At 40.9% G+C, this 25,113-nt stretch overlaps 1 protein-coding gene across 10 annotated transcripts in view; it reads left to right on the forward strand.

Moving 5' to 3' along the window:
• The window catches only part of SLC39A10 (solute carrier family 39 member 10), a 216,113-nt gene that overhangs the window by 171,064 nt on the left and 19,936 nt on the right, over positions 1–25,113 (forward strand). For 3 of the 10 annotated variants that reach the window (XM_071434534.1, XM_071434536.1, XM_071434544.1), the window contains exon 1: positions 14,078–14,232. The exons of 2 other annotated variants lie outside the window; for them this stretch is intronic. In XM_071434534.1, the coding sequence (XP_071290635.1) occupies positions 14,221–14,232 (12 nt within the window). In that variant the 5' untranslated portion in view covers positions 14,078–14,220. Of the gene's footprint in view, positions 1–12,228; positions 12,430–12,683; positions 12,849–12,878; positions 13,227–14,077; positions 14,233–25,113 lie in introns of those variants that run through there. 5 more of the 10 variants (XM_071434541.1, XM_071434542.1, XM_071434543.1 and 2 more) reach the window with 5 other exon arrangements.

Raw genomic sequence — 25,113 nt, forward strand, 5'->3', positions numbered from 1 at the left:
GAACCTTGAGAACCAAAACTAATGTTGAAGTTTATTTCAGAGCTGACTGAAGTGAGCATATTGATTTTCGTAGGTTTTGTATCAGCTTCTTGGTATACTACATTTCTCATTCAGCCTTGTAATATTTGGGATAATATTCCTCTGCATACCAGAGGGTCCTAAATGCTGCTATCAAATAGAGAAGCAAACACTGTCATCTTGGTCCATACTGAATTGAGTGTGTATGAAACCTTTCCTTAAAAAAGCAGATTTGTTATGTTGTTTTGGTGGTTGTTATGGTGTCACATACCTGGCAGAAATCAAAGTGCTGTTTTTGTTTTTTTGGAGTTTTGTTGTTTTGTTTTGTTTTTTAATGTGTATGCAGTGTACCTAAACAAATAACATGGCTTTCAAAATGCCTGGATTCCAGCATCTAGGATTTCTCTGGAAATGGCAGAATTTGCTAAATATCTAAATCTTTAGTAGTCTCAAGAGCTGAAAATATTCATCATCCCCCTTCTCCTACACCTCACCACTCACACACCAGCCTGATGTCATGGCACGTTCTGCCTTCCATAACAAATTTGGTACATGGTCGCAACCAGATTTTTCAGTAATGACTGTGACATGCAAAGGACATGATTCAGCAAGAGTAACACACTCTCTAATAGCACATTTACATTCCTATTGATTTGACAGGAGCTACTAAGCAACTGAGTGAGGTAAATACTTACTTGCCTGTGTAAAGCCAGCCAAACGCTTTAAACTCTTGAATCAGAGCCTGGTAAAGGGTAAGTACCGTGTTCCTTTGTAAATCTGTTTGATCATCGTTTTCAGGGAAAAAAATTAAACCAAGTGGATTTCCTTTGGGTTCATTAGGTGTCTACTGAAAATGGTTGTTTCAGGGTAATAGAAACCTTTAGAAATCTTTTCCTCTTGGAACTTCACCAGCCACAAGCACAATGGGGGGCGGAGGGAGGAAAGTCTTACATCCCATTGTCTCCACAGGACTCCCTGTTCCCTACTGAACACCAGTGTCAATTTTTCCGAACAGCTTTGTCTTCCTGCCAAAGATAATGGACATGTTTGGAGTGTGTGGGTAAAGATTAAAACCTTGTCACTCACATATGGGTCGTCCATTTTTTAGGTATTTCAGTAATCATTCCTTCCCTGTAGTTTGTGGATGCTTTGCATACTTAAGACTAAATTGTACTAAATCCTAGCTTCAAACATCTCAACAAAGTAGTAGAGCTATAGGTATCAAAATCGTGTACACCACTTATATATATATTTTTAAAATCAGTGTGGAATTAAGTTCTCTAAAAAAGCTCTGTCAGCTTTTTTGTTTTCTGGGAGGCTTCTGGTGTGTGGTTTTGCTCCTCCTAGAATGTGACAAAGTGAAGCCAAAGGAAAAAAATTTCTGCCTCCTTTCTGAACTTAACAACATGATTTTTTCCAAAAACAGAAGAGAGTTCAAGACCATAAAAATATTATTGCTAAATTTTAATCCCTTGAAAATAAGGTCAGGCTAAAGCAAACAAAGTCCATTGAGGAGAAGTTGTTTTTATTAAGGCATTAACTTCAGTGGTGCTGTGAAAGTCTGCTCCAGTGTAGGTTCACTATGCAAATGTCAAATATTAGTATGTTCTCAAGGTCTCTACCTGCATTGTAGTTGAGGGATAAAACTTAATTCTGGGCAGACCATTCCTCACCAGTATCTCAGGACCAAATGCACACATATAGCATGTCCTCTGTGTCACCAGGGCTTGGCTGGCTGAGAGACACACTGTGTGACAGCAGTCAGTGGTGACAGACTTCAAGGGCCTGCAGTGAGAAGAGTGACTGGGCAGTGAGGAGAAATAGTTACCTGAAGTCTCATATTTGAGCCCTTATCAGCAACAGATTTTTCTCATTCATCCCTCTGTGCCTGTTACTATTCAGTTACAATTCCACCTTGGCAAGTGCTGCCACAGAGGAACCACCAGCACGAGTTTAGGTACTGTGTTTCCTGACCTTCAAAAAATCTCCAAACAACCTTGCACTTGGCCTTGCTGAGCCTCATGAAGTCCTCATGGGCCCAGCTCTCCAGCCTGTACGGATCCCTCTGGATGGCATCCCTTCCCTCCAGTGTGCCGAGCACACCACACAGCTCGGTGCTGTTGGCAAATTTGCTGAGGGCACACTCAGCCCACTGTCTGTGTCACGGATATTAAAAAGTGCCAATCCCAACACCAGCCCCTGAGGAACATCACTCATCTCTGGTCTCCACCAGGGCATTGAGCTGTTGGCTCTGAGTGTGACCATCTAACCAATCCATTACACACCAAGTATCCATCCACCAAATCCATGTCTTCCCACTTCAGGGACAAGCATGTCACTGAGGGACAGTGCCAAGTGCTTTGCACAGCTCCAGGCAGATGATGTCAGTTCTCTTCTCTTATCCATCACAAACATAACCCCATGCCAGCAGGCCACACATTCATCAGGCATGACTTGCCCTTTGTGAAGCCATGCCCTCAGGTTGTCATCACTCTCCTTATTTTCCACATGCCTTAGCATAGTTCCCAGGAGAATCTGCTCCATGATCTTGCCAGGCACTCAGGTGAGACTGAGTGACAGGTAGATTATGTTCTTTTGAAGAATACACTGTCAGGAAAGGACATGGAAATACTGCCCCCAGAAGAAACATAACTGCTGGCCTAGTTTCCTACAACTGGAAGCCAGAATGTCCCTTTGGGGCCTCCACCCAGGTAAGACCGTACACTTAAGTCATGTTAGGAAAAAGGAGGTTGGCTGCTTTTGCAGATTCTTGAAAATACAAACTGCCTTATAAAGAATCATCTCATGGTTAGTGGTAGTACAAGATGGATGGTTGGACTGGATGATCTCAAAGGCCTCTTCTGACCTTGATGATTCTGTGATTTTATCATCTCTGAAAAGCTTTCTGTGGCAATTCTCACTGTATCTGTCACACTTCAGGAAAGCAGATTTTCTGAGGACACGAGAGCAGAGTTGTGTGTTGTGTTTAAGACAGCATTATAACCTGTAATCCAAGGTGGCTGGGTGACTTCACTGGTGGCTCCAGCCAAAGGGCGAAACATGAGCCATACCAAGACAGAAAGCTCTGGGATATGTCAGGAAGACACAAGGGTTAGGGTGCAATGAATAGACAGAGATGTTTGGGGGGCAATTCCATCTGCCTCTGCCAAACTCTTCAAGTCCTGTTCTTTCCTCCTCACTCGGCTTTCTCAGTGACTGCTGATCAGGTTATATTAAAACTAAGAGGACTTACACAGTCCTTAACAAAGGACTCTGTCCTTTGGCCTCAGGAGATCACTGATTTTGGAAACAAATGCAGTTTCTGTGCTGTTTTGCTGTACAACACAAGTGGCATTAAAAAATGGAAAGCATTGCGGTAGTATTGATCCACCAAACCCTTCCCTAAAAATATCACTTTTTTCTATGTTTTAAATTACAGTTAAATTACCAGCAATAACCTCTGAAAAACCATCTATTGCTGCTTGGCTGTTCACAGTAACTGGGGCTTGTACACTGCAAACCTCTCAGTGCTCAACAGTCAAAGGTTTTGTGCAGCAATTTGAAGTCTCCTCTTGTGAAAACAGCAGCTCTGGTTTTATAACTAGAGCACTACCATAATATTGTTTTTACTAGCTCAAGGTTCAGTTTCAATACAATAATAAATAGCAAAACCCTCTTCAAACAGCTCCTTAAAAATACAGTAGTTTAAAAAAGAAACTGCATAGACAGCAACTCTTCCTGTTTAGGGAAATGAGTAAAGGCCATGCAGTCTCTCCCTCCTGTACAGGAGGAAGAGAAGAAAGAGAGAAATGACAAGAATCAGCTACTGCTGTCCTGAATGATGGAGCTGGCACTCAATATCGTGTAAGTGGCCTGATCTGATCTGTAGTGTGTGCATGCTGCTCTCAAGAAGGGGATGCCTGCAGGACTTCCAGGCACTGGCAGTTCATTTTCTGATTCACTGTTTTTAGAAGCTGCATACCCAGTCTATTTTTCATCTAATTAGTGATAGCTGTGTGTTAATGTCTTCTGAGACAATGGGGCCAAAATTTGTATACTACTCTGACGGTAAGAAAAGCACATTACCTGAAAACCAAAGCCCCTTGGAAAAACAGGAACAAATTCTGGTCATTCTTATGCTATGAATTTGACAGATTCCATAATATAAATAATGTTATCCCAGAATCACACTGTCCAAAATCAGTGCTTTTCTGTCATCTGAGATAAACTTGAGTAAAACTCTGTCAGCTGGTTTTGGGTTGAGAATTTCCTAGAATCTGGCAATGAGCCAGCCCAGCTTAGGTTCATGTGAGCTGGAGAGCCCCAAGCAGTCTCTCTTCAAGTACCTGGCTTGAAGACATTCTCAATATCTTCATATTCTCATTTCAAGCTTCCTTGCAAATCATTAGTAAGTATTGACTTTAGTTTTAGTTTCTGTTTATCTTTAAGAAGCAATGCCTTGAAGCTCCTGTGTACCAATTCCTTCTTTCCATTATGTGTATTGATTTGCCAAAGGATATTCTGTCGTGCTTTGGAGCCTTGTTCTCAGAATTTTAGTAAACTGAAAATCTGACAGATTACAGGCCTTCAAACTTCAGACTGCACTTGCAATTAATCCAGTGGATTTCTCTCATACATCTAACAATTAACAGAAAACTAATTTGAAAATGTAAATGACATTATAATGCTTACCCAGCTACAAATTATATTATACACATCTACATTTATGCTAAACTGTCTGCAAAAAATAGAGAATGATGATTCTCTGAAGTAAATGCTGCTCCAAGTAAGGTTGTGATTCTATGAACTATTTTAAGGTACTGGATGTAGGTAACTACACAAGTGGCCTGACAAGCAAAAGCTGCTGTGAGATTGCTTTCAGTGAGAGCCACCACCCACTCACTTTAATGGATGAACAGGGGAAGCAAGTTCATGGGTAATTTTTTTTCTTCTGAGAAATAACTGACAAACCTGAGCAGGAGGGAAAAACTCTTCAGAATCATATATATATACTCTTCACATATTTAAGGAAAGCCAACTGTTGGAAGCAGTTCCATGAGCAGACAGTTGGTGAGAGACGCCACCATAGTTAAATGAAAAAATAAGTATCAGTTCACTCACAAGTCCTTTAATTTTGCCCCTATCTGTCCAAAAGGCAGTAGTATTTGGGGTTTTTTTTCAATTAATATTTAGCTTTGAATTATATCACTGCATACTTGTGGTGCATTTTGGTATACATTCAATAATGTAAATCTTTTATAAAGAACAAACTGCATTTGCTCTTCAACATTTTATTCTGAACATTCTTGGGATGCTCTCCTTAACCAAGAAAGGCATGTACTCGTGTTTTTGTCTTGGAGAAGTGCACAATAATTTTATTAGAGCTATTACAGAAGATTCATTAAGAGTTAACCTTTGTGTATATGGGAATGATTTTTCATTTGTATTTATGAAGGGAGGGGTAAGAAATACAAGGCAAGGTTATCTGAGAGAAGTAGAAAGACACTAACAGTGTGAGTGAAAGCAAGCGTTTTCAAATGTAATTTGAAATTTTTCTTTTCAATTTTAGTATTGACAAAACTGGCATTGAGTTTTTTCTCAGAGTGATTTTCTTTCCCTGAGCTTGTGAGTTCATTTACTTGCATGACATATCCATAGATGGACAGAATGGTCAGTCCAACACCTCAGCAAAGTTAGTCCAGCCTAATCATTGCAGAAATGCTTTATTTTCTCTCTGCTTGCCTATTGGCATTGCCACCCATGAGTGTCCTCAGGGCTCTCAGTGCTCTAGAACATGGCAAATGCATCACCTGATGGGTCAGCAAAGACACATGACCACATCCCCTCTGTCACAAGCAGTCTCCTTAGTCCCATGCTTGAGAAAATGCTTCAAAACTTCTGTTCCCTTCTAAGCAATAACAGGAAGAATTCACCACTGTGAGAGTCTATCCTGCTGCTGCTGTGCTTGCTCTCAGAGGAGTTTGCTGGTTTATAGAAGGAGGTTGCTAAGTCATGCAGATCAGAAATAGTTAGGTAACATATTTACATTTCTCTGTTGTCTTCCCAGTTCTACTGTCCCACATCCCCATTGTCTGTCTCTCCCTCTAATTCCACTGATACTCATCTCTGGTTTTCACACTTCTTGTCATTTAGACCATATTTAGGTGTCTCCGTGATTCATCTTCTTGTGTATCAGCTAAAGTTTACTCCCTTCTTCATAGATCTTTATGCTTAAGTTCACACTCCTTCTTGCATCATTAAACCCAAAAATTATCATCCAGCTGTGCAAAGGATCAGGGCAGCAACATAGAAAATCAAGCTGCAACACCTGAAAGCACTGTCAAATGGCTGTACTTAAAGGTTTGGAAATTGGGGTGTTCCCTAACATCATTTGTGCTCTTCCTTCTGCCTCTTTATTTATTTTATCTAGAAATCATGAAATACAGGTGTAAAAATCACAAATGTAAATGATGGGGGAAATTTATCAAAGTTTAGGTGCATACCAGCATTTCAAATCAAAGGTCATGAAGTTTTAACAGTGCCCTAAAGGCCAGCAGGTCCCTTCAGTTCCCAGTTCTGAATTACCAGGCATGGAAGGATAAATACAGCTGACCTTAAGTTAATTCTCTCCCTAAACTGTGGGCCAGCCTTTGATATTTTTGATTTTCAGATCCTTTCTCTTGATTTTAGATTTTGTTACCGGTACAGTTTGTTTAAAGAAAAGCAAACAAAACACCCATTTAGTAATTTGCTTTATTTCTGCAAACAATACCTTTGTTTTCCCTGCCACTGCATGTTCTTGTCCCACCTGTTCTCTGTAGGTGTCTCTGAGGTTTTGGATTTGTACTAAAGATGGGATGAGGCTGTAAGACATCCATTCAAATTCATATGGGTTTCCCTTTCCACTGCCAAAATTTCACAGAGGAGCAATGGCCAAACAGGCAGCCAGCAGCTTAAGGATGTCTTGGCTTCCTGATTCTTCCTGCTGATAATGGCAGAATTGCAGGAGTTCAAAATTTGTCATTTCCACTCCCATGTGTAACAGAGGTGAAAGAAATGGGGAACTTCACCCCAGCAGCCTACTAAAATCCAGCTTGAGCAGAGCTGTGCTTCCATTACTCAGCTAAATCTAGGTCATATATAAAAATACCAATTCACCAAATTAGTGGTTAAAATTTGACAGGGACTGACAATAAAAAGATGCTGACCTTTGATTTCTTATTTTAAGCTCCTCATTGATTTCTTCAAATAATGTCAGGGCCAGTCTCATTAATTTTTTTCCATTCTGTTTGAAAAGAGGGTGTAAAACAAATTCCTCAGCTTGTAAAGAGATTACATTAAAGCCAATATTTTCTCTTTGGTCAGGTGAGTCAGTTTTGGAATCGGTCGTTTGCTTTTATAAGTGAAAGCCTTTAGAGGAATTTCTACCCCACCCAGGCAGCTAGCACAGCTTTGTTTAATGTTTTGAACCCTGCCTGGCTCCAACAGATAATATCCATATTTATTGATACAGAGGTCTTGTGTGAACATGACCAGAAATTCTTTGTGCTCTGCAATCTCACCCCACTCGTGCTGCAGGAAGCAGATGACTGGCCTTTCCCACCCACCACTTCCTTTGGAATGAAGATGGTATCTCCCCACAACCACTGCCTACAGACAAGATGCCACAAGCAAACAGGTGTTTTCAGCAGGCAGGCAGGAAGGGAGAAAAATAAATAAACCTGAGCCTGCAAGAGAGGAAGAGGGCTGTGACACACTTTATAATATCCTCCAAGTCAAATTTTATCCCAGACCTGCAACCAGAAAATCCTGCCTGTCTCAGATCCAATGAAAGGGCTTTTGACTGCCTTAGAGAGCAGGACTAGACAGTTATGTTTAAAACAAATAATAACTAAACAAAGGAAGAATCATTTAACAAAGCCAAGTTTGCCAGCAAGCTTTCCTGTGGATAAGTATGCCAGTGTTTGCTAGCCTTGCAAAATTGGCCAAAGGTCATGTTGGCTGTTTCCCAAATTGCAGACAAACCTTTGAGTGCACCAAAGACTTCAGCTGCTGCTGCAGCATCACACCCTTCTGCTTATGTCCTTTAATGTTTATGTAACCTTAAGTCTAGAGCCAATGAAAAAGGGTTTATATTTTTTCTAAAAATGTCAGCCCATGTTTAAAAACAAAACAAAAAAGCCCAGCCCTTCCCCACAGAGTCAATTCAAAAACTTCTAAAACAAAGACCTTTAAAACCTATATCTTGTTTTGGCATGTTAAAAAATAATAAATAAAAAATTCCTAGATTTCTGTTTGAACAGACTTCCCATTGGTACTTACACTGATATTGTATTTAAAATTATGCAGATGGTATCATTGATTTTGATAGTTTTCCTTCAAAACCTATACAAATGCTCATACATGTTTAGATACTGAACAGAGGGGTATCTACATGTTGTAAGAGAAGGAGCATAAGAATGGTTTCTAGAAACAAAACAAAAAAGCTCAGATGGATTTCCCTTTTCTTCCCCATCTTAAAACTAAAGTAACTTTCAAATTATACTTACTAGTTCATGCAAAGCTAGCCAGATCTACTTTGATTTACCATTGGAATTCACACAGTTGAAACTAATTAGAGCTAATTAAAGGAACCTGCCAAGCAAAGGCTTCAGAGAGAGCACTCAGTTTGGCAGGAGGGTGGAAAAAAAAAGCATATATAGTTTCTACTAAAAGTCCCATTTTTATATATATGGCCATGGAGTAAAATAAACTTGGGCTTTAAATTCACTTCAAACAAACTAAGCAGTCCTGAGGCAGTGAAATCCCTCAGAGGACACCACTTCCTATTTCCAAGCACAACCTTTAATCACAGAATCACTACCTGCTTGTTTAAGTTCCCCCTGATGCTTAAACACTTCCCTTCTGTCCTTGCCATAAGCAAAGTCTCTGCTGCTTCAGCAGAGCCTCACTGCCTGGAGATGAGCACAGCCCAAAGTGCCAGGCAGTGAAAGTGCAGGTAAATGTGTAAACACAACAACCAGAGATGGTCTTACAGAAAATACACCAGGAAATTCAGAGCAGAAGAGACAACTGTCAGCAGGTCATATTTGAGACACAGTGTAGGAAATGATGATTTCTGTATGATTCCCTGGTATTTCACTTCAGAGCTCTTATCAGTATACTTGTGAGTAAGCTTCCTGCAGCAAAGCTCCTCCACTCCTGAGGAATTGGGTAAAATCCTTCTGCTTGGCAAGTCTGCATTGGCATTTCTGACTTTGTTTCAGGCTCCCAGAATGAATGAAATGCAAGGACAGAAACTAGAAAAAATTTTTGAAAGAGCAGGAAAGAAAATATGCATGTAGCATGTGTCACAAACCCAGCTACACTAACATTCAAATGCCTTAATTTCTCATTAAATCTTGGACAAGATGATTTAAAATAAAAGGAGGAAGTTGATGTTTCAAGCCATTACCTTGGCTTTTTCAAGAGACATCAGTACTTCAAAAGTAAGAAAATTAAGTTGGGCTCTTCAACCAAAAAAAAGCTGAATTTGCCAATAAGTTCATTTTGGCAACAAGTAGTGACATTTTTCTCCCACTTACATAACAAGATTTGTGTACACCTTCAACTAGCAGCTTTCTACATTAATTTCTCCCAGTTAAAATATTTTTCAGTATTACTGTTCCAGTTCTCCAAGGAATACTCACAAGATTCTTAGTTCTGTTTACAGTCAGAGGCACTATCACGATATAAGAACTAAATATGTGTGCAGAATTATGGAGTAGCTTTGGGTTTTGGTTGGGTTTTTTGGATTGGTTGGGGTTTTTTTTTAATAATTTGTCTAAACAAACTACTTCTTTTGTATACATATACATGTCAGCCTTCTACCACCTCACCTGCAATTGGGTTGTTGCAAGGAGGGACAGGAAACCAGTGAGTGAGATCTGTATATAAATATATACATATACATATATATATATAATTCCCTTCCTCAGCCCAAAATATGAGCGTGAGTCCTACTCAGCAAGGAAGTGCCCTGTGAAAGGAGAGGGAAAAAACCCCAAGCCAGTTCTGTTCTAAAAGTATGGTAAGATATTCCTTTTGAAGCTTGAAAAGTCAGTCTGGGTTTCTTGCATACATTGGTGTTTTCTCAAGCTCTCAGCACTGTTGCAGTGCTGGCTGCCCTGCTCTGCTGTTCCATCTTCCCTGCAACACAGAAAGTTGTTCCACAGGCTTCACAGGGAAACACACTCCTCAGCTTTTTTTCATGGTAAATGCCTGATCCAATAATTTTTGGTTTGGGTTTCTGAACTTATGTTATAGAAAGTCCTACTTTCTTTTCCTCAAATACTTTAGCGCAGTTCTTGCACTAAAATGTAGGGTGAAAACTGCAGAGAAGAAGCCTAAATGCAAGATACAATGTACAACTACAGGGAAAATATTCTAGATACAAGCAGGCTTTTCAATGTATCAGGAGAAAGCCAGGAGCAGACTGACTGGGAAGGTTCTAACCTAACTCAAACTACAAATGAGACTCATTTGTTAGCAGGAAATGTTAGCAGAGTGCTGGCAGGCCTGCTAATGGCCCCTTCTGGATTTAAAATGAACAGATACATGTTAGAGTGGGGAACAGCTGGAGGGTAGGAGAACCCACTAACAGAGATCTATTTATTGGTACACCTGGGCTGGGTGAGTTTCTGGAACATCTCTGTGTACCATCACTATTTCATTTTATTAGAGTTCTTGATTTTTTTTAAGGAGATTTTGCATTACTTGAATTTTACTCAGAAAAGCTAACAAACCCCATATGCTCTATTTATTACTGAGTACAATTCCCTGAATAAACTCTGATGGAAAAAGAAAACTTAATTTTTAAATTTCTTTTTCCACTCAGTGGATCTATTTCTAGAGCAAACAGCAATACAAATCAGTCACACCTAGTCATCAATAGTGGCACTGTGATAAGTGTCTAATAACTATTGTCATAATCAGATCTGTATTTTATTTGCTGTGCTAAAATTCTGAGAGATAAGGGTCCTGCTTCAAAGTAAAAATCATTCAAATCAACATACAAAATGATCTGGTGCAATGCTTTGGTATGCTACCTCATAATGACTTTATATCAGTTCCTAAAACTTGATGTGAGCCACTGACATTGGACTAGTATGGTTTATATTCTAGTGATGGACTTGGTAAGACATATAGCAAAAAATGAGGGAGGGATTATGGTTGGGGTTTTTTTCCCAAAAAATAAATACTAAAGAGAGAAAATTATGTTGGAGGAGATAGGAAATTATCAATTCTGTTACTGAGACATGAACCTCATGGATAAATAAGAGACTAATCAGAAAAGTTCAGAAAAGATTCAGCATCACATACTAAAAAATTGGGTGTAGTGTAATGCACACAGCTGATGTGCTCTTAGGTCATTTGAGAGGTCTACATGTCTTTGTTTGCTGCAGTAGCTGCATTATAATGGACATTTATCATATTTAGAGAAGTTTACTCTGGTTTTCTCTCTCACCGTGACTTCAGTTTAACGCTTATGTGGTTTTTGGACTCTTAAAGGTAACAACTTTCTTTTGGTTGCTAAACAAATAGAAGTAATCCTTTACATGTCACCAAGGAAAAATCATGTAACTTTGGAGGCTTTTGGAGGGGATAACCATGGGGTATGCCCTGGACTTCAGACATGACTAGGACAGGATAGGACAGGGCTCTGGCTCTGCCAGGCCAGACTTAAGGTAGTGCTGGTGTGAATCATGTGGTTTAACAAAGGAACATTTTTAGAAATAAAAAGGTTAGTTCCATTCAGTAATACAAGAATCTAAAAGCAAAATGTGTGCGTCCTTAACAAAGAGAGGGAAGGTCGCTTTGCTTCTAGATACATTCTAGATACACTGCAGGCTTCTTCCAGATTGAAGCCTGCAAAGGAAACACTAGCTATTTTTTGGAGGAAAATGTCGTGAAAATTGTATGCGAATTTCTCCAAGAGAAAAATGAAACCGCCTAAAACTTATCTGAAACGTTCCTATAACTGTGCTTCAGCCTTTGAACGTGCTTCCTATAAATAACCATTACAAAACATGCTGGTCTATTTTAAACTATGATTTGTTGTGAAAGACTCCACTATATTGTAGGGCTTACGTTATAAACCAAAATGTCCCCTGATCCTCGGCGTTGAGCTAGCGAGGGTTTTGATTTACCTAAGGTTTGGTTTGGGGGCTTTATTTAGCTCTGTAGTTGTTGTCTAGGAATGGAGTGTGTCGTGACGAGGGGCTCCACCGCGCCATGGGAGACGCTCATTGCCTGCACAGGCTTTGGGGGCCTGAGCGAGCCTGACAGGAGTTTGTGGAGTGCAATAAACGGGGGTTAGTGCCCACCTCGGCCCAGAAAGGTACCCCCGTAGGAAGGCAGCTCCATAGGAAGGTACGAATACCCTGTTGTTGCTCTCTGTTGGGGAGAGACGAACCCTCTCCCGAGGCGGCTGCAGAGGCGGCAGCTCGGCCCCGGTCCCGCAGGCCGGGCTCCCTCGGCCGGGACAGAGCCGCGCTGTCCCGGGCCCGCCGCGCTCCCTCCGGCGCTCCCGGGCCCCGCGGCCATGGCCGGGCCGTGCGCGGAGCCGCCGCAGCGAGGGGCGGGCGGGCAGGGCCGCTACGCCACTTTCGTAGCGCTGGAGGAAATGGCTGCGCATTGGGCAGCGCGGGCTGCGGGGCCGCGTGTGCAGGGCGAGCGCGGCGTAGCCGGCTCTGTGAATAGCGCCGGCGGAGCGGCAGGAGGAGGAGGAGGAGGCGCCGCGGCGGTTTGGTACCGAGCGGAGAGGGAGATGCACACGGCACTCGAGTGAGGTAGCTATAAAACCCCATTTGTTTACATGCCCTCCCCCACAGCCGCCCGGCGCCGCGGAGCGGGTGGCGGCCGGCCCGGGCCGCGCCGGGGCGGGGGGGCGGCGGTGCGGGCGAGGAGCCGCGGCGGGGACCGAGCGGCGGTAGCGGACAGCGGCTCGCCCGCGATGCGGAGCGGCGAGAGGGGCGCGCGGCGGCGCGGCCGCCTCATCACGTGGCGGCGGGGCGCGAGGCCGCGGGGTGCGCGCGGGGGGCCGGGGGGCGGCGGGCGGGGGGGCCGCGCCCGGGCTCCCCCCGAGGCGGAGCGCGAGGCGCCGCCGCGGCCCTGGCGCATCCCCCCACCCCCTTTCTTCCTCTGCTCGTGAGGCGACCATGCGGCAGGTAAATCCTCCCCGCCCCCGCGCCCAGAACGGGCGGCCCGGGACGTGGCCGCGGCGCTGCGGCTGCCCGGGCTGCTCGGGCGGAGAGAGAAAGGGGGGCGGCGGGGGTCGGGGGGTGCGATGGGCCCCGTGTCCCGGCGGGTTCGAGCCGCACGGTGCCCGCTCTGCCGCTTCCCTCCGGCAGCCTTCCTGCCGGGCGTGCGGCTTTGGGCGCGCCCCGGCCCTGCCGAGCTCGCTCGTTCACTCGCTCTCGGTGCGGCCACGTGGAGGCCGCGGGTGCGGGGGGAAGGAGCCGGCCCTGCCCGCCCGGCGTGGGCGCTGCGGGTGTGCGGGGCGGCAGCGCCGTGCGGGAGCCGTGCGGAGCCCGCAGGACTTGGCGGTGTTTGCGGACAGTCTGGGACGGTGGGTGATGAACTAAGCCAGGCCATTAAATCTTGCAGGGCTTACGGCTGGGATTTAGCGCTAACAGCTGAGGAAAAATCACTCGGGCTGTAACCCGCACGTAACCTTAAATAAGGGTAAGGGCGAAAGGGTCAGGAGGCTTTGTCGCTGTGCTGTACAGACACAGAAGTGATGAGGGAAAAACATTGATTTCCTTTTCTCGACCATCTCTGCTGCTTATGCTGCGTTCTTTGGAAATACCCACTTAACGTTGAAACTGCGGAATAAAATTGCTCTTTAAAATCTCTAGCAATCTTTGTCATTTTTGGGCCTCTTTGTAGAAGTGTTCATGCCTGCTAGTTGATAAAACTCTCTGAACAAGAGTTGCGTGAGTAGAAATACTTCTGGTTTGTAGCACTCGTAACGCTGTATGTGTGTAAGTAGCAATCATAATGTGTTTTTTTTATTAAGGTAGGATCTTGTACCATAACACCAAGGGAGCCTGTGATAACCTCGAGCCTGATACAGAACTGAGAAATGCACACTGGAAGACCTGGTTAGTTTTCAGACGAGCGGAAGCAGTTGTCATCTAGTTAACAAAAGTAATTCCTGGCATGTTCCAGTGGGTATGTTCTTGTATCCCTTTGGGTAGTAGTAACTGACACAGTGACATAAAAATAGAAAACTTTCTATATTAAAAAGGTATCATATGAGGGTTTTTAATTGGACTTTAACAGAGAATGCAGTCTGATTTCCTCTGCCGAATAATGTGCTTTGCTTCAGATGGTAGGGAAACAGGAATTGGGACTGAGGCACAGTATGTAACTCCAAAGTGAGGGACTAATGGTTGCTCTATAGGCTAATAGTCTGGCGTGGTCATGTAATACAAGAACTGGAAAAAACACTGAGGTCCCCAACAACATTGATCAGTGTCACTGTACTTTACCAGCTAAATTCTTGTGCTAAATTAATGGTTAAAGTAACCATTTATTAGTGGTGGTGTCCTGCACCATTTTTATTTTAGACTGCTTTTAGCTCATAGTTTGGAGTAAAAAAGTATGCAGCCATGCAATCTATTTCTAAAGGAGAATAGGGTCTAGATAGATGGACAGACTGAATTAATTGTGTGTGTTTGATGAGATTAATGGTGGCAGTTCCATATTGGCATTACGTTAGTGTCCATGGGTGGGTGCAGAGGGGTTGTTATACACTGTTACCTATCTGGAATAGGCAGTATGACTGGAGATTCTAGCTACGTAAAAAAAAATTCCAAAAAAATGGGCTTTGTTTCAGTTAATATCTGTAGGTCTTTGTGCTTTCCAGGTTGGCTTACATAAAACCCAAGTATTAAGTTTGCAGCATATATCCAGTCAGTCATAAAATGTGCAATTACAGCAGAGCTGTGGTTTAAAGTTATTCAAATATGCTCACAGGCTTTGTCTTAATTGATGTTTTTCCCATTGCATGAAAATAATTTCATTAAATTGGATCATCAGGGTAATTCAGACACGTTCTAGAAAGTTTACTTGACGTAAAAAAGCACATGATGACCACCATTACTTTGACAGTGAGATAAATATATATATATATATAGGTATGGCAAAATTAATGTATCCAACATGGAATAGGTTTCCTTCCTGGTCTTCACTAAGTAAGTCAAGCAGCTTTAATTTACTCTTCTATTCTTAATACATTTTCTGCAAAGTAGTGGCTGATTCAAGTCTGAAGAGACTTTTTAAGTAGTGCCCAGATCACACTGACTTAAGCTCGTATATAGTCCTAAAGGAAGTGTGTTTGGACTTGTTTGCCTTTGCTCTCCAGTTTCAATGTCGTTTGATCATGACTGTGCCTATTGTAAAGACTTATTCCTGTCTCTGTCACAGTTTTTACAGAAGTGGAAGTTTGTTTTGAATGTGTGATAGGCACTTGATAAATCAGTGATGAAGTAAATAAATTTGAGAACATTTACATGTTTTCATCAGATGGAATTGCTGATTAAAATTACAAAAGCTACTTAAAAGCCAAACTCTATTAAAGTTTTTCTGCAAGTTACAATTTGGTCATTTACTGCAGTGAAACTTGGTGAAAGGATGGTGGCATCTGTACAAACTAATGGACAGACATAACTGCATGTGTCAGCAGTGAAAATGATACTAGAATGAGAAAACCTCATTCCATTTTCTTCTCAGTTTGATGATCAGTGATGTCAGAACCCTTGGTATTTCACAGCATATTATTTTTTAGGGTGTTTTCAGAATTGTCAAATGTGTCTTGACTTCTTGTAACACATTTAAAAATGTCAGCAGAAGTTTCAGAGAAGTTTAATGGCAGTTCTGTTCCTTGGGCAGGTATTTTTTCACAGGATTGAGCTTTAGGTGCAGGGTGAGTTCCTTAGGAGAATATATGCCTTTCGGGAAGCAATTTCTATTCTAATGGTGAAGAAAATCTGTATAACTTCCTGGTTTACTGTGGGAGTCCAACTTAATTTAGAGAGCAATTATTTAAAACAATTTTATCATCTGAAAAGTATTATCTTTGGGGGTGGGCTACTGAAGTTATCTTAAATGAAACTAGTAATTTTATCTTCCTGATAAAGGCCTGAAGTAACACTTAATGCAGAAAGAATTACGACTGCTCTTACATCATTCTTTAATTACAGCTGAGATATTACTTGAAATACACCTAATAAGGTCTGGTAAGGAAATGTGTACCACTTAGGCAAAGCTAATAAAACCTTTTTTTTCCTAAATTTCAAAAACTGATTGAAATGCTGGAAACCATGTCCTGCCATGGTGTAACCTCCTAAAGGAGAGAAAGGTATGTGCTGTGTCAGTCCCCCTATTCACAATCTTTTAGTGCTGTTGAGTCAGTGCCATTGCTCCAGGCTTTTTGGATGTAATAAAAATCTGAGGAGTAAAGAAGCTAAAGAATAATTGTTTGAAGTCACTTTTGTTACCTCTGTGATAGTGCAAAGTCTGTACAGGTTTTAATACCCAGAAAGCTGGAAAGCAGCATTAAAGACTTGGAAGATGATGGTTTGCTGATGTCAGTCTGAAAAGTTTCTGAGAAGAAGGGGATGTTGGAATTATATGTAGGGTGTTGCACCCATGCTGGGGGACATGATTCATGAGACTGGAAATGCTCTCCTCTGACATTGTGCTGCCTCATCTCTCTTTCCATTTCCTGGCTGCTTTTTCCATTGCCGCAGAGCAGGAATGACTCAGCTGTTGGCCTTTCTCTCAGTGACCAGGAGCTTCATTCTCATCTGGCTGTCACCTTCTCTGTAGCCTCATGAAGTCTGTGAGAGAAACCTGCCCCTCTTTTTGTTCTGTGTTGACAGTCACAAGTCAGTATTCAAGTAGCACGTCTGTACAAGATGTGAAATATTCAGAGAGAACTTAAAACTCCAGAAAGAGTTTCTGAACTGTTAAGAGGCACAGGAAATTGTATAAGCATTCAATTTGGTGCTTAATTGATAAGCACAATTCTGAATAAGTGTGAATAAGTCTGAATAATATCTTAAGTGATAAAGACACAGTTCTGAAGTCACTGAGATAGCTGAACCAATCTAGCTTTGGGAGAAAGTCTTTGGAATACTGGAAGCTGCTGTCTAACTGATCATGTCTGAAAGTCATCAATCTCCATTGAGGTTGGTCAGATAAGATAAAATGCATATGTGAGATAAAATGCTCTTCAGGTTAAGAATGTGTGAAAGAAGTTTCATGCAGAATCTGTATAAAATTGTAAATACAATAAACAGGGACTTTGTGCAGTGTTTCTGCATGTAGGTTATAAATGCTTTAGTTACCGATTGCAGCTCCTAGTAAAGACCACTGTAATCCAACATGAATTACAGGCAGGGGTTGTCATACAATTCATATGTGAAGATGCAGGTCTCTAGATTACCTGACTTGCACTACATTCATAAATAGCTCCTTAGGGTGATGATTATTAATGGACAAAAATGATACCTTGAATTCTCAAAGATAACTGTAAATGATAAATTATTTACACCTGGTGATTTGATATCTATAGTTACCCTTTAACCAAGCTAATTGCTGATAATAGCATGCAACCATACTGAGATTGGAGCAGCAAAGAAAAACAAAGGAAAAGTGTATGCAATCCTCAAGGTAGTCTCAGTAGACATTCTTTTTATGGATTTTTTTTGAGCAATATCTTTGTTAATACTGATTTGCATTTTAAATAGGATTGAGTAGCACTGAATTCCATCTAGGACTGTTCATGATAGCCATATGTCATTTGTACAGCTGGCAGTTGAATTCAATCCCCAGTCATGTCCCAAGTGAGTGTTCCTGCAAGGGGGAGCAGTGAACCAGGGCTGCTTCTCAGTCCTGCTTCATTCATATCTTGTACAGAGCAGTCCAGAAAAGCTGCTTCACTGCCAAGTGGCAGACTGCACTCTGTGTTTCACATGATGGTTGCATTACTTCCCAGGGCTCTGTGCAGTTCCTGTAACCATTCCTGTCAAGGAAGGCCTCTTTCCACCAGGGCTCCACTGCCCTGATAAACACTTTGATCCATGGAATGCAAACAGTGTCATATAGGCCATATGTATTGTCTGGTGCTGTTTGCAGAATATAGCAGCATTTTTTGTGCTGACCTGAACATCTGCCTCTAGAAGACAGTATCTCAGTTGCAAAATAACGTGGTTGCCTTGCAGTACTAGGTTTTTTAATCTAAATATAAAATATTCCTATTTATTTGATGTCTGCTACAATACATAAACAGGATAGATTTCCATCCTTGCTGTTCTGAACTGTGCTTTGAGGCAATTGTCCAGCAGAGGCATTGCATTATATTAACAGGGTCCACTTGCTCCCACACCATACATTCAGTAAATAAATACTCAGTAGCTGCAGCAGGATGTATATACAAAATGTTGCTTTTCATTGTATTATGCCCATAACTAGTTATTTTTTCACTGAGTTGCTGTGTTTGTACTCCAGATAAGATACTGAGTTCTCTAAAGTGTTTAGTCTAAATTTATGTATCTGTGTCTTGCAGAGTGTGATACAGAGTCACACAAGTTCATTTTTAGTGGCTTTAGGCAAAAATTCTTACACTGGCTTCTGCTAACTATGTATGTTCAGTAGTAGGGAGAGGAATGTGAGGGGTTAATGCTGACTCCTGAAAGAACAGATGAAGATGAGATGCTTTAATAACAATGCAGCAAGTATAGCAAATTATTGTTGTTTCCCTTGTATCAAGCTCTGTGATTCAAATTAATTGCAGTAAACAGTTATGCTGAGTGATGTAAAATACTTTGGTCCCAGTCTTTGAAGATGATACTTTGCCTTGTATTGTACTGTTGTTGAGTTCTTAAAACAGAAATAAAGTTGAGAAAGGTGGATTGCCACATATTTGTGGAAAATCCTGAGAGATCCTATAAATAAATTAATTTACTGGAATTTTCTCCATCACCATAGCTTAATTGTTAACAGTAACTCAGCAAAGACAAAGGATTAATTATATTTTATAAACAAAATATTCTCATGGTGAAACACCTAGAGGAGTACATTGTTCTACACATGAAAGGAATGTATCTCTACAATGGGAAAACCCCACATTTTTTGCTGAGTTTTGCCATATCCTATGAAAAGTGTCATACAGGAGTTCCTTGTATTCAGTCAAGCAGTGATTGAATAGGAGTGAAGTACCAGAATGATGCCTCACGTGCTCTGCGGGTTTTTGTTCTGGGCATGCAGTTACAATTTGCTTCAGTTTGACTTCCCTTGACAATAAGCAATGCCAGACCCTTAATATTTCTGCCTCATATATTACCAGTAATATTGTGCTTCCTTGCCCCTCTTCTGTCTCTAATCTTGCACTAAGAGTAATATTGGGTATTGAATACTGTGTTTTCATTATTTCATCTTAAACTTCTGAGCTAATACCTCGCTAAGAAAGGTTTACTGTTTGTGGTGAGTGATTCTTAAAGCCAGTCAGTATTTGTATCAGTTTAAATGGTTGCCTCCATCACTACACAAACCTGTAATGAGTAGCCAGGTAGATCTTTCAGAATAATCCTGGTTCAAATAAATGATGGCAGGGAAATGGCATGAATTCTGTTGGGGTCTCACCTGGATATGTGATGAAAATGACACTAAGTGGTTCAGCTGGGCATTTCGTTGGTGGATTTGCCTGCTGAAATATGTACTGCTATTTTATTCCTGTGTCAGACTGGATAAGTGTTACTTCTGAATCTGCCAGGACACCTTCACAAACTCCTTTGTCTCCCACAATTACTGAACAAAGACACATCTGGAAGCTCACTAATTCAAGTGTCACTGGTTCCAGTTGCTAGCTGCCTGCTCTCTAAGAGTAGCAGTTCTCCTGGTTTGTTCTCTTGACTGAGTAACTTTGCTAAGAAGAATTTGAGTGGCTTGTTGGTAGGACACCTTAGAAAAGTGTGATGTCAGTTCATTATTTAAAAATACAGATTTGATTCAATAGTATATAATTTGAAACCTCTTTGTTCTAGGAATGGCCTTCACAATCAGGCACTAACTTGGCATAGCACATGTAAAAGTTTGCTTTAGTCTCATGTTTGAGTGGACTTCATAATTGACAGCTTTTCTAAATTTATTTTTCTGGTTTTTTGCAAGTGAGATAAGTCATTGGCATAGCAGTGGGCATACATAATTCCTTTTCTGATTGTAGCAGTGATGAAGAGAGGTTTATTATAAAGATGTAGGTATTAAACACTCATCAAAGACTTGCCTTTTATGCCTTCTAACATACCACAAGTACTACAATGTAGTGCAAGGATAGTGGTGTAAGTTATAAGAATAAAAGTACTGCAACTGGTTTTAACACTTTATTAGAAATATTGTTATATTCTGTTCTGAAGGGAAAGTTGGAGAAATTATTTTCAAATAGTGTTCAGCAGGAAATAAGTTTCAATGTTATTTGAGGTGCATTTTGAGGTGGCCAGTTGTTTTATTTGTGCTCTCTCAGAATGTTCTGTTAGAGTGCAGATCAACCAGATCAGTGACTGGTGCTCCCACCTAAAGCTGGGTGGCTCTTTTTTTTGTGTGGACTGTGGTCTTTGTGCAGCTGTGCAGTGAGCCAGATAGGAAAAGTAATCTGTCATGAAAATAATCTTTTTTTTTTTTCTTTTTCTAGGCTTTTTTTCAGCAGAATGTAGTTGTACAGCTGCACAGTGAACAGATCAGCAAACAAATGTGCTGGTGTCCAAAAATGGTTTTGTGGGCATGGGAACGAGAGAGTGAAGCAGTGGGGGAGGGCAGCACTGCTGCTTTAAGTGCAACACCATCTTAAAATATTTGTTGAACTTCATCTTTGGTTGTAACCAAAACAGTTTGCTTACTTTCAGAAGAAAAATGAAGTATTAAAATGCAGCTGTAAGTGGTTTATCTTTTCAAGTATTTCAATCTTACAAGTGCTGGCTGGTATCTTAATACGATCTAATGGAACAGTATATTCAATACAGAATATTGGCACAAAAGCAAATTGGCTCTGTTATAAATTCTGTGCATTAATAGGTGTTTCATGGACTACATCCAATTTATATATGAAAGACTGCAAATTAATTCTTGGTGAGCAGAACTAGTACTTACAGAACTTCCAAGTATTCTGAAGTTTTTATATTATCTTGAGCTCTGAGAAGGATCCTGTACTCAGCAATTTCTTACAAATAACTGACCCTTTGAAGAAGGCTCTCCAGTTTTCTTATGTTCAGAATAAATGCTCCTTTCTGGATAACTGAGCTGGTAGATTGCTACTGTATTAGTTCAAGATCATTTTATTACACTTGGGACTTGGCTTTTCAAATACTTCACAGTTCAGATTTTTAGGAAGTATTCATGGTGTGTTCAGTTATGCATAAATGCTTTCTGTACTCTGTAAGTCTTACCTGGTATTAACTTGGCAAACAGGGCTTGGATCAGTTAGTTAATGCTCTCTTCTTACAAAGTGCCCCTCCTACTGGGCTGTAGGTTTTCAAATGAATGAGGCTCACTGAAATCCACAAACCTGTTTCACTGAGATCCATAAACCTGTTTCACTGAAATTGAAGAAGGAAGAAAGTACAGGAGATGGGTGAGAACTGAAGTTAGAAATGGTTAATTTCAACTTTATTGATCTGTAGCATGTTTTCCTGTTTCCGTTAGCAGAAGCTACTGTTGGCTTAAGACTGATAAAACAAAAACAGATTGTTATTATTTAGTTAAAATGTGTTTATGGCTTTCTTAAAATGTCTTTCAGTAACAACAATATATTAATTTCACATTAATTTTTTTAAAAACTTACCTTAAAAATGTGTGCTAGATTAATAGGATTTTGTATTCTAGTATTTGTTAAAAATGTGAAATTAAAAAAATATAGAGTAGGTTCATCTGGATTTTCAGATTCCAGCCTTTTTATTTTTAACTGAATATTTTTATGAAGTGTTGCACTGTTCAGGATGGGGGGAAGCTGCATACATCTCTCCTGCACATACACTGGAGTGAATACCTGCAGTATAGAAAAGCAGTTAAATTTCTAGCACTTGAAAGAAAAACTGTCTTTGTGTAGTCAATAATTATTTCAAGGAATATTTCTCTTTTTTAAGAAATTGGCATTTCTCATAGAGCCGTTACTCTGAGAAGTTCCTAATAGAAATGAATTACACAAGTGCTGAACTTGCCCTGCCTCACAGTGAGAATGTTTAGTTTGGTAAAAATATGGCTTTGTCCTTATTTTTAGCACCTCTTTGTCTCTCTGGGTTCTCTCTTGGCTTAGCTGGAGCATGTGTTTGGTGTGGAACTCGTAGAAGTCCATGAAATCTTGCTAAGGCACTTTCCTCTCTGTGGCATTCAAGCTGAGTAACTTAGAGGAGTCAAAGATGTTTTTCATAGATGAGCAGAACATTCTTCAGAGAAAACACGGATAAGAAAGTTAAACAACAAGGGAGTGAAACTGAAATTACTTGGGAAGGAGCGTGGGAAGGGAAGAAATCAGTGCATTTATATTACAAATATTTCAGGTTATTAAAATTGTTGGGAGTACACAACGAAAAGGGTTAGGGGGAAGAAAGTTGGGCACTTAAAATATTCTTGTCAGCATTGTACACAGAAAAAATGCTGTACTGCGTGGGCTGCAAGTGCTGGAATAACAGATGTGGCTTTCATTTCAGTTTGAATTTTGTATGACTGCATTATTTGAATCCAAGTTTGTTGTTTCAAAGTACAGCCTAACTCTTGAACTAGTTTTCTAGTCTCAGTGAAACAGTCAGTGATAAATAAACAAAGATGTCCCCACAAATTATATGCCAGGCTTTAAGGCATAAAGTGCTATGTAAAAAGAACAGTTGAAATAGATAGTAAGCACTGTAGATAAATTTCAGAAATCCAAGGGACATTGAATGAAAGAAAGATTTTAAAAGAAACAAAACCAAACCCAACTCTGATGACTGATGCCTTTGTTTAAGTAGCTGAAACATGCTAGGCAGCGAGTGGTTTGCACGGAGATGTGCTGAGTTTTCCATGGCACTACTGCCCATGTGCTTGCACCTGAAGGCTCGGTGTGTGTGGGAGTTCAGTCAGTTCTCCATGTGCTGGGAATGATCTCTTGCACTGCAGTGTGGGGAGGGGATGGGTGCCCCAGGATGGCAGCATCGTGTGCCTTCCTGAAATGCCCTCTGCTGGGACACACCTGATCTGTGCCCCCCTGCAAACGTACACCTTCTAATCGTGCAGCTTGGCGTGGGGGCTGTCCCGCTGCCTGAGGTGTCAGAAGGACTCTGCTGGTTGTCCCTGCAGCTCAGGGAGGTGCAGCAGGTGCTGTTGGTTCAGCCCTGCCCTTTAGGGGTGCTGTATTTCACTGACCCACAGCTCAGAGCTGTTCTCCCTCCTCTGCCCCTCAGAGCTGTGCAGGGCAGGCAGCAGGGAATCAAACAGTGAACAGAATCAGGCTAAGGCTGACAGCAGTAATAGGCAGAGTCTTTCTCAACTTTGGTGTAGCCTTCTCCTCAGGCTGCCCTTCCATATTCTCTTGGGGGATTTGAGAGTCTTAATGTTCCTATAATGAGATCAGCTATACACAATTTTGTGCCACTGAAGTGTACAGAACTTCAGCTTTCCAGTATTATACACGAGTGCTGCCTGACAGGTTAAACATGACAGGTATTTACAGTTGCCTAGAGAATAATGAAGCTCATTTAAAAAGAAAGAATTAATTCTTTCTGGCTGTTCTTTTGGAAATTTTTTATTATGTGAACATTTGTTTTTTAATTATCTGTTCCATAACAAGATTTGCAATGGAAGATAGAGAATATTATACAATAGAAGATCAAAAATACTGTGGTAGGGTTATTACTGTTTTAACTGAAAACAGACAAGTAATTGATTTTGAAACTGCTCTGAGACTGATCAGCTCTTGTTTTTCAGCAACGAATCACAGTCATAGGTTGCAAACTATTTTAACCACTAGGGCATGGAGAAAAGGTACCATTCAAAGCTAAACACCACAATTAGGGATGCATGACTTAAGTTTCCAAGTAATGTATTAGTAGTATTGTATGAGACAGTCACATGGAAAAGATCATGAGGTTGTGAAAAGGATTATGAGCATGCTTTAGTCATGAATTTCTTGGTAGAGATATTTTAGTCTGGATCATGCTTGTTTAAATGAGAATTATTTAACTTTGCTTGTTCTGATTGTATTACCAGTATGTGGCAAAGGGGGAGAAAAGGTTTCTTACCTACAAAAGTAGTATTACTTTATATATATATTAATACATGAAAATAATATTTCAGGAAATTTTGGGGGTGAACTTACCATATTGAACTACTTGAAAAAGTTTATCCCAGCCCTGAAATCAGTAACTGGAATGTAGGGGACTGAACTGGAGATAAACTATGGTTATTCCAGACTGATAATTGACCAGTTGTTTATAAAAATAAGGCATTAATGTACAATGAGTAGCCATTGACCTATCTGACATCCATGGAATTAATTTTGATGCAGATGCCTACATTTTACATTTAAAAACATAAGCCCAGATATTCTTCTGGGCTTATGTTTTTAAATGGGACAGCATTGCAAAAGAGGGTTTTGCTTTTTAAAAAAGTTTTGTAAGTTCTTGAAGCTCCAGTGAAAAAGTGAACTTTCATAGTTTGGATTTGTAGAGATTACCAAGAGAAAGGTTTTTCCCAGTCTCCTGTGTTGACACATTTATTTGCCATATAAAGTCCTTAGAAAGCAGTTCCTTCATTTTCTCTGCCGACTTGTTACAAGTATAGGAGCTTCCAACAGATATTTTGGGAAAGTCAGATGGACTTCAAATGTTTATGGTTTGCTGCAGAGGACTTTCCTGGCCAGTTTCACAAAGCACATTTTAGTGAGCAGCTCTGGGGGCCTTGGTAACCAAATTTCACCTGTCTCATGTGAGAGTCAGCGGCACCTTAGGATGTGCTGAGCAGGTCACTCGTGTCTGGGAATGGAGGGGCAGTGGCAGCTCCAGTCAAGGTGCACATCAGGAA

The sequence above is a fragment of the Agelaius tricolor genome, unplaced genomic scaffold, assembly GCF_023055355.1.
Source record: "Agelaius tricolor isolate 1412-34295 unplaced genomic scaffold, bAgeTri1.0.p SCAF_10, whole genome shotgun sequence".
Taxonomy (NCBI): domain Eukaryota; kingdom Metazoa; phylum Chordata; class Aves; order Passeriformes; family Icteridae; genus Agelaius; species Agelaius tricolor.